The sequence below is a fragment of the Styela clava genome, chromosome 6 (assembly GCF_964204865.1).
Source record: "Styela clava chromosome 6, kaStyClav1.hap1.2, whole genome shotgun sequence".
In the NCBI taxonomy this organism is placed as follows: domain Eukaryota; kingdom Metazoa; phylum Chordata; class Ascidiacea; order Stolidobranchia; family Styelidae; genus Styela; species Styela clava.
The window spans coordinates 7,473,412-7,483,919 of NC_135255.1; the positions used below are offsets into that span (position 1 = coordinate 7,473,412).

General features: G+C 35.6%; 1 protein-coding gene across 1 annotated transcript; it reads right to left on the bottom strand.

The window, feature by feature from the left end:
- Positions 1 to 271: 271 nt before the first annotated feature.
- LOC120331455 (E-selectin-like) lies at positions 272 to 8,095 on the bottom strand. Its single transcript, XM_039398538.2, has 13 exons — positions 7,856 to 8,095; positions 7,006 to 7,091; positions 6,669 to 6,773; positions 6,465 to 6,585; positions 6,254 to 6,376; positions 5,861 to 5,962; positions 5,376 to 5,585; positions 5,028 to 5,213; positions 3,536 to 3,736; positions 3,160 to 3,271; positions 2,776 to 2,927; positions 903 to 1,060; positions 272 to 725 (listed from the first exon to the last, which is right to left on the bottom strand). The coding sequence occupies exons 1-13, from the start codon at positions 7,914 to 7,916 to the stop codon at positions 555 to 557; spliced, it is 1,788 nt and encodes a 595-aa protein (XP_039254472.2). The 5' UTR covers positions 7,917 to 8,095; the 3' UTR covers positions 272 to 554.
- Positions 8,096 to 10,508: the final 2,413 nt, after the last annotated feature.

Below are 10,508 nucleotides of genomic sequence, written 5' to 3' on the forward strand. Positions count from 1 at the left end.
TTTTTTGTCGAGGAAGTCGTGCTAGCCGGGTCGTTTATACAGAAATACCTGTATGTTCAGCTGAAATTTAGTTGGGAGAACGTTCATCGACTATATGTGTTATATATATATTTCTTTGTTTTACCCCAGGTTAGCTGTTCAAATGCAAATAATCCAAAGTTGATTTGGTGAATGTTTTGTAAACGGATATAACGAACCTTTTACATTTTATTCACTCTACTGTTCTTGATATTGACGTGAGACCTTGCCCATTCAGATTTGCATACATACATAAGGCTTAGTATACTGATTACTATTGCATGGTGAGTCTATATGATGAGCGTGGCGTAAAGACGTCATCATTATCGACTTACTATTTATTAATTGATTAACATATAATTACCTAGTAGTAATCAATACAGTTAGAATACCAATTCTTGAATAAATATAAATAGAACGCGGTAAGTCATTTGAACTTTAGGTGTTTGACGAACAGAAATATAATTGCTCTCCATGTTGTACATCGGCGCGTGAAAAAAAATCGTTCGGCGGGTTGGTCACACGAGATGCACTGGCTAAATGCAGGAGTGATCGCAGATGCTTTCCGCGACTCGCTCCACGAGTTCTCCTGAAAGGCTGTTAATTCCATCTTCAGTAATTATCACGTGTTCTTCGTCACCACCAATGCTCAGCAATTGCTCTTCGGACAGTTTTCCTTTAGGGTGAGAAATCCCCAGGGCAAACACCTGCAACGGTTAATTACGATGTCAAATTTGTTTTATTACAAAAATTCTACCACACGTTAATAAAAGATTTATATATATATATATATTATTTTGTTCATACACACAACTACGAATTTTCATGAATTTATACCATGGAACGCAGTAATGTCAATTCAAATATTTACAAGTTAAGCATACCTCTGCACCAAAATCACGAAGGTCAGTCGATACTTTTGCAACTTCATCCTTCGAAATCCCATCTGTAAGAACCCAGACCATATCCTTAATATTTTCTCTGTTATCTGTCTTCAAAACTGTATCTCGTGCATGGGTTAGGGCTCTTCCAATGTATGTACCTGAAAAGAAATTGAAAGGAATCTAGGGACAGGTAAATTGAGAAACCATAACAGTCAATGTTCAGATTTGAATCACTACGTAGACAGAAGATTCTCGTCGTGTTGAAGAGCTTGGGAATTCTATAGCAGAATCTTGAATTGCAAAAGCGGGAGAGTTCTCATTGTATTCCTTGGCGCTTGACGAAAGCACTGACATCAAGTCGAGGAGGTAATGATGATTTTGAAAATACCGAATAGCTCGCAGCCACTGTCCCATTTAAGGGCACGACTATGGGCATTGGTTTGTTGGGAGCTGTGATGAAAATGATTAAGTGTCTTGGCTTGTCTTTGGCGAAGTTTCCAGGAATACCCACTGATGGCGCATCTTCAATGGCTGGGAAACAGTTTTATTGTTCTAATAATTGTGAAAGTTTGGCGTGGGGGTATTGTTTGTTTTTTCATTAACATGTAGTCAGTGTTGCAAAAGTAAAACATAACTACCATGTTAAGTGGCCCGCGCACTTATTAGTAAACTACGTGTGGCCCTTCAGCCAAGAAGGCTAGACGACCCTGATCTTGAGAGTGTCTGTTTGTTGGTTAGTAATCAAGATCGCTGTGTGCTTCAATTGTAGTTATGTGAACTCGACGCAATTAATTTTAAAAGTTTACATCCACAATTCTATATCTCTCTCACAAGTCTTCATTCCAAAGCTACTATCCCCGTTGGAATCTTCATATATATATTGTTATTTGTAAAAGTGAAAGAAATTTATATAGAAAAAATGGGTGCACTTTACTTTTAAAATATTTCCAAGGGGTAAACGAGCAAATAAAGATTGGTAATTCCTATTTTCTTTTTCTAAACAAACAAGAGAGCAATGCTCAAATATGAAGGCCAAAGCGAAGTAGAATCGATATCAAATCTTTTACAGTATATACTAGTTTTACGATAATTTACGATAGTTTTTCTGACTTCGACTAAACACCAGATCGCTGAGATGAAATCGCGGCACCTACACAAGGTCCGCAATTTTAAATTTTTGGGACGCCATCATACGAAACTTCAATGTGAAAAACAAATCCCATAAAGACGACATACATTTCGAAATAAATAAATATAATTATAGCGACCACAGCAATCTTTATCCACTGAAAATTACAGAACAGTTGGCCCAGTAGTTGAAGAGAAAAGTGATATTTTCACAACAAGACAACGATTACGCAATCCTCAGGACTCCGCCTGATCATTGACGGGAACAGGAATCGCCACAAGATGCGCAATTTTTAATTTTAATGACTTCATTGCACACAAGCAACGAATCCCATGAAGCGCGCAGAAATAAATGAAAGTAATAGCCTTCTAGAAAAAATGCAATCTTTATACCCGAAGAAAATTGCAAAAGTAATGGTCCGGTAGTTAATGCGAAAAGCGATTTTTAGGAAGACAAAAAAAAATACTATCAAAAACATTAACAACAACAATCACAAAACGATCCATTTGTACATTTCGTGTCAATAACAAAACAATCCATAGATCCACTCCGTATCCAACAAGTTTTAAAATTAGCAGTATAAAACCCCTCGTGAAACTCCTTGACTTTAAATCTGATATTTCAGCGCCAAGATGTGCACATGAAGAAAACTGATTAGTTTGTGCCACATGTTTGCCAACAACTTAAAATAAATTCACAAATGAAAATTTCTATTTTTCAGTAGTCTCATTCTAAAACACTCACCTCGTCCATTGTATGGGATTTCTTCCACCGCATGCAAAAGATTTGTTTTGTTATTTGGAAAAGCACCAAATAAAATTTGTGAATCCACATCAACTTTACTATTAAATCGAAACACGGAAAATCTTGCTGAGGCATCAGATACTGTGAAGGATCTGCAAACGAGGGAATATTTTCAGCGACAAAAGTAGTAATTTGTGATATATATTGAACAGATTTTAAATATTCAGGAAACTATTTCTAATTAATATAATAAACAAATAGGCTCAGGTGATTTAACGGAGAGTAGGCTAGCCTACTACTTATTCTTATAAGCAAAAACGGAACAAATTTTTAAAGAAATTGAGACTTATTAGCGAAAATCTTGAAATGGTATTGCAGTTTTACCCGATGACTTCTTTTACAAACGAAAGCATTTTGCCCCACCCCTGTTTTCTCACGGATGACGAGGAATCCATGATTATAACAACATCCACCTGAGCAAATGGAGGACAGAGACCTGGAAAATAATGTAAACGAGCGTGACGATTTCTAATTTTAATAACGGGGGACATAGTTCTTGCTCTAGTATCTGGGAAATAATTTGAACAAAATATTCACGTTACTAATTATATCTTCACAGATGAAATTTAGTTCTTCTGTTTGCTTTTTCTATTGTGGCTTAAATGTTCCAATTTAAAATTCAGACGCACATTAGCAGCAATAGATTAGAATTTTGGGTTCAAGCAATGTTATGAACGACAAAACAAAGTACATGACTCACGGCTACAACAAGGTTTCTCAGCACTCCAACCATTTGCCAAGCACTCAATTTCCGTATGGTTTGATGGTCTTAGTGCAAAACCTCTGTCAACGCAACTAATTTCGCATATTGTTCCGATCTTATTTGTTTCACCATCGCATAATATTTCACCATGCTCAAGGGTTCCAAGGTCTTCGCAGGATGCAACAAGGGGGAGAGACGCTTAAAATATCGTTAGAAATAGTTAGGATATCTTGACAGCCCACAAGCCGCAATGTACTGAAAATGTTCATGAGTGGTATACAATTGAAAGTTGGCAAATACGCTATTTGACCAAAATTTGTGTAAACTATGAAGTAATGGGTTGTATTCCTTTGAAACAAAAGCTTTTTACGACACAAATCAAATACTATCGCACTTCCCCAGTAGTCTAACCCTCAAAAAAGCCTTTGACATGTTTTGCGAGTCTGCAAATTTGGCTCAAGATCCTCTTTGAACAAAGTAACTTTAACAGATGTGTTAATGGGATCTGACTCGTTTTATCGCGGTAATGAAAATTCATAGATAAGATTGGAGTTAATAAGAAGTTTATCTCTCGAAGTTTATCTGATTGTCTTATCTCAAATTTTTAAAACGCAATCACATTACGTATTGAGAAACTTTTCGTGAAATTTTGGCTAGATGCCAAAGAATTCAAACCTGCTGTCTATATGGCTATCCGACAGAATTGCTGAATTTGAGCTAATTTTCACGATTCCTAACTTTTTCTTCCGCCGATGAGAATGAAGTCTCCGTGAGGAAACATTGGTTTCCCCCAGGTATTAATATGATGATGGTATCACTAGTTTATTCATCTTTTACAACCTTGCGTTTTTGAAATACAATTTCTGCAACTCCATAAACATGACTCGAAATGCTTATTTGATCTTGATTGTTTATTATATCTTTATTGGTTTTAATACTGATTTCTAGGTCAATTTGAAAAATGCATTCCATATTTCAGATAACTGCAAGCCGATTGTTGTTATGACAGCTCCAAGTAGGATAAGCGATTTTTTAACAGTCTCCTATAAGTTACATCAACTGTCTATTCAAACTGTTGTAGAGCCCATTATTTTCCAATGAATAAAATTCCGTAATAATCATTTTAATATGGGCAATCGGTTAGTTAATTACTATTAGTAAATGAGGGTTAATAAATTTATATATAAAAACGCACGCTCATCTGACTTCATGATTTGAGCTGCCTATATTTATTGGTTTTAAAATTAAGACGTTTGTTTTATCATTGCTGACCAAGTGATAATCTGTAATATAACCCATAACCTCTCACAACGGCAAATTTGCCATCTTCGTGTAACACGACTAAAATAAGTCACGGATGGATCAGTAAATTGTGGAGGTACAACCGTGCCCAAAATCGGCTGCATTATTCAAAAAATAAAGTATATAAGATTCAATCTAGTTATGCATTTTTCCTATTTCTATAACGATTATGGTACAAGATCCGAACTTGTGCAAGTAGGCGCTCGTGGACTCCAAATTGCTTTTTTTCCTCTCTGAACGCATTTAGAAGTAGCAGATCCTATCATTTCAAAGCCAGGATTGCACGAGTATTCACATGTTGATCCGACATTATCTTCCCCGTCGCATACTCGATTGCCGTTGCGAAAATTTTCTTGTAGTTTCGAACAACGAGCTGCAGATATAATATGCTAGTCAAGTTTCCATTATGAAACGAAATTCACTTTAATTTGTGATTTAAAATGTAAGAAAGATTTCATGCAATGCAAACTTGAAAAAATAAATTACAATATAAATATTATATTGTTTAATATATAAGTTAAATTTGCGAGCTTACGTTTACACTCTGGTGTAGGTCCATCCCAACCGCCTTTCCGAGTACAGGTAACAATTCCATCCCCGACAAGACTCTCTCTATCACCACAGAAATATCTGCACGAAACTCCGGCACTATTTCTTAAACAAGAACGTCCTCCATTTTCAGGTTCGGCTGGTGCGTCATCACAATCGTGCAGATCCTCGGGATTGTCTCCACCAGCTGTAATTTCTGAAATCAGGGATGCAATTAACAATCATGAAGTCCGTAAATTTTTATATATGAAAAGAAATTAAGTATATATCCGTCAGGCAACATTGCATGGATTCAGATACTATTGAATTAACAAAGAATCTTTTCACTAAGCAATACCTGTAAAAACAAATACAAATGTTACAGAAGTCATCACTCTAACCTACGCAGCTCGAGCTAATTTTTATTTCAATAATAATCTAATTCTGCCTTTGGTATTCATGGCGACGACATGAAGATCAGGAATGACTAACCTGGCATTTCCTCACAATCCGGAGGATCATTGTTAAATTTTGGTTTTGTTCCTCGAGCACCTCGTCTGCAAACGCTTTCAGAATTGCCGTTGAGATGATAGCCTGTAGACATTTGATTACATAAATTTTCTCATGATTATTTGTACCGCTTCAGATGGACTTTTTATGGCCTGCGTTGTTAATGATTTAATAAATGGAATCCTTAAAACCTAACACGACATCATTTTAGTTCTCCGTGACAAAGACGGCGTAAATTAAGCAAAACTAACAGAGCATGCGTGGACTTGAGACTTCCTAATTCTAAAAGAGAGTTTTTGCGAATCACGTCAGTACTATAGAACGAATAACTAACTAGCTCATGGCGGTAGATGCATTCGCAGATGTGATACATACCGGCCTCACAAGAAAACGTGCATCTGGTGCCAATGTCCCCCTCAAGTGTTCTGAACTTGCATTGCTTTGATCCATTTTCTGGAGCATTCAGTACCTTGCACTTCTTAGGAGTGGGGCCAGTACCTGGAAAAATGAAACTATACGTAAACAATACATTTTTATTACTGCAATAATCAGGCTTTTCTAGTATTTACACAATAAAGATTACCACCTTTATTTTCGGAGCACCAAAAGTCTCTTCTATTGCAATGAAATCCTCTGCAACAACATCTACAAACAGAGTTCTGTACGCCAGAATTACATTGAGTTGGTCCAGCAGCCGCACCCGGATTCTATGAATAAATTAAGAAGTGCAAATTAAGTCGGTAAGCCTAACTTCACCAGATCCAGAGCCATGATGCTCGGTCTTTCTTACCTGTCCCCGATTATTCTCGCATGCGTCCGTTTGTTTGCATCGTTTTGTAATGAAAGGGATGCTACCGGCACCTTCATGATAACGGATCTCAGTCTGGCAAGACATCTTAAAAATAAAAAAAATAAAAGTTTAGCAAAGGAAACATACTATGCTGATAGTTTTCTTTAAATGTCAGGGGTTCTGTGGTTTAACATAGTTATCTTAAAATCAATTTTTAAAATAAAGATTGAATATAATTTTTATTTGTTTCACAATTTAATAGTTGATAAGGAGGGAAATTGGCATTCCCAAATAATTTTGAATGTATAAATTGTTTTTCTTTTTCGGATTACTCAACTGCTTGTCCTCTACACTTTTCCGATTGTCCTCTTGCAATGCATTGCTTTTCCGATCTCGCATCGTTGCAAGTCCAACATCTTAATCCTATGATAAAATATAAGAAATCTTATAACATTAGCAGAGAATGGACAAAAATTCCCGATCATGGTTTATCTCTCTGTGTCACATGATATACACAACCTGTTTCATTTTGAAAGGGAGAGACTAAATGAAATTTCTGATTCCGGCAGCAACATATATATATATATACATATATTGGCTAACGACACTATAAGTCGTACCTTGGTGCATTCTCTGCAATCTAGGAAGAAAAACAACTATTCCTTCTAACAGTTCAGTTAAGCTCCAAGGCTTTCTGATTGTACACAGTGATTGGTTCTATTCAATATTACTTTCAGCATAGGCGATTTATCACAGCTACAAAGGTGTGCACTTTTAGGCCTTTGTTGATATGACGTTCAAGTATGGATGGGATGCTCTTTCAAAATTACCTTTTTTTAATGGAAGACAATGCAAACACATTGGCAATTTGTTAATTTATTTACTGCAATTATTTCAAATGTTTGAAGCACAATCAACTAAATCTTTTGTAGAAAGACTCCGCCACCACTCAAAATAAAAATGAAAAAATTTCGAGTTAGGTAGGGCTAGGATTAGAAATGCAGATTGTACTGTATTTGCACTTTCAAATTATTCTTAACCCGAACCCTAACTGGGTAATTACTATTTTGTTTTTATTTTAAAACGTGATGGGGTTGTTTTTCACAAACCCAACATTTTTGCATTTGGCGGGGGCTTACTACAAAAGATGCTGTCTCTTTTCTCGGGTAACACAATAGTTAACTTACCGCTTCCACGATTGATGCAGCAAAATAATAAACCTAAGCTAAGGAAATACATAGACGCCATCTCTATCTGGCAGTCTGCACAGCACAAACTTCAGGTAGCAGAATATTTTGTACTAGACACTTTCTATCAATTCATGAAGTGCGTCTTGCAATGAATTATGGAAACGTAAACAACTTCACGTCAGATATTGAAACGAAACGATCAGTAAAACTTATCTGGCCTTTTCTCGTTATTGCGCAAATATCAAGGTAAATGTTGAGTAACGTTGCAATTCTTATGAAGTTTTGTAAGGCCGAGCTGCTAACAATTTCCGGCAATTGAATTGGAAACTGGGTCATCGGGTCATACTCTGTTTTTCACAAAACGGAGCTTTTATTCAACATTCAATTTCAACTCACTTAACTCATTGCATCCTGCCGGAAAGATTCAATGTTGCTTCATGAGAAACATTTCGTTTCACAGGGTTCATCGAGATTTGTGTATTTTATCGTGGTGCAAGATGTCATTGCTCAATAGGATTTTTTCACCTAAGTTAACCATCCCTCATTACCTAGTCCTACTGGGCCAATTGCTCTGAAATTTTCGTGGCACAAAATTGTATTTTTCGCTCGAAGGAAATTACTCTTATTTATTTTCGAAAATTTCTGTGGGCTTTATGGGATTCGTTTTTTGTGGTGACGTCTTAAAAATTGCGCACCTTGTGGCGGTTCAGTTTTTGCGTTATTGTCGTGAAGACTGCCGTATCGGTAGCATACTGTGACAGATAGCATATCCGTTCTACTTCGTTGTGGTTTTTTGTCCATATATTTTTCATTTTTTTTTTAATATTTCATACATATCAAAGATAGGGTCCTGTATCATCTTTGTAACAGAATTAAACTATCTTTATTGCATTTCCACACTATAGTAGACCTATACTATAGTAGGAATATTATGATGACAAAATGATTGAGTGAAATGATGCAAAAGGTTCTTTTAACGAGCCTAATCGCGGCGACTGTTTCAGAAGTCGTTGCACGGATATTTCCTCTTCGGATTTTTTCGATTTCCCAAAATCTATCCTACTCATCTTCCTCCTGTCTGCGTGGTAGAAACCTTGTTGTGAACAGATTTGAATATATATAAAATTCACGTTTGATAGATTTTGGCAGAATTGTCATGCCATATATACTTATATCATTACTACCAGGGCGAAGTGAAAAGAAAATGGGTAGAAAAAGTAATCGAAAATAAAATTTAACGGGATTTAAATCCGTTGGCACCACAGAATAGTTTCTCGCATATGCGCGGTCATTAATTCATGGTATATATTACGTAGTTACCTCAGAATATGCTTCGATATTGTAGCATATGTGATTCGACAATTAAATCTAGTGATGTTTTTTAAATCGCATCGTTTCTAATTAACGAAATAGTGATGTAGCGTGATAGGCCGAAAGCAATTTTACGGGGTTTATTTCGTAAAGCATCTAATTCACAAATCCAAAGACAAGTTGAGCCAAGGAACTTAAAAATACATTCATTATGCTCTACATACCAAGTACGGTATATATATTTATGTTGTTGATTGGGAATTACGCCGAAACGAGCATCTTGTCTCAACCAGGCAATACAGCCATGATCTTATTGTCGTATCGCGCGATAAGAATTGTAGAGAGCCCAAGAACACGTAGCAGTTTTAAAATTCCCATTCAGTATTCAAATTGAGACAACATAATAAAAAGAATTTTTTCACTCTCGGCATTCTTTATCTGAAATGTCAATTGTGACTGTATACCCTAACATGTAGTACTTTATTGAAAACCTGTAATCATTAAACAAGAAAGACCACTTTTCATAATAATTGTATAGAAAGCGAAACTAGTCAACAACAGTATTTCACCAAACTATAAGATTTGATTTATGATACACAAGATAAACTTGAATATTTCGATCAAGTTCAAACGAGAAAAGCTGTGAAACTGGATTATTAAAGTTTAGTCTCTCTAAATCCACCAAAACACCACAAGTTTCCTACAGGTCGTATAATTACTTTTGAGCAACGCGTTCACCTATTTTCAATGTCATATATACGTATGCCATGTATTAAAATGAGTAATAAAACAGAATTTGTAATACAACATGTCGATTTAGGCATTGAAGTAATATTGAGCAATTAAAAAACATCGTATTTCTGATACAAATGCTATTTTGATCTTAAGTATCTCAGCAACATATATAGTCAGCAGTCATGTAAAGTCTAAATATCTAAAACAATATGTAACTTAGATAAAGTGGACGCTCAATTCCAAATAAACAAGCTTGTTTTTAAATCAAAAGGCCTTGTCAATTCAAACCGATATAACGATTTGATATATATACAGTATAAGTATGCACATAAATTACACTGTATAAGAGTAATGTCATCACAGCAGAAATAGCATGAAATAAATTATTCTTTGTATTAACTACACTCGACTGTGTTATTATGATCAAAATAATTCGTCTGGGAGGATAAATTATGTATAGATATTTTACCTCCACGTGAACTGAATATGTCAATTTCTACTCAGTTATTGAACCATATATTTTATTATGACATAAATCGTACAACAACGAGATGTATTTTTTGATTTTACGTCCATTGTTCTTCATGGCCATAAATTCATAACT

Excerpts from the sequence above, each read along its gene's own strand:
- LOC120331455 (XM_039398538.2), bottom strand. The coding sequence starts at position 7,916 with ATGGCGTCTATGTATTTCCTTAGCTTAGGTTTATTATTTTGCTGCATC. Across the intron at positions 7,092-7,855 it reads CTGCATCAATCGTGGAAGCG|GATTAAGATGTTGGACTTGC; the intron begins GTAAGTTAACTA and ends ATTTTATCATAG. Across the intron at positions 6,586-6,668 it reads GCGAGAATAATCGGGGACAG|AATCCGGGTGCGGCTGCTGG; the intron begins GTAAGAAAGACC and ends ATTTATTCATAG.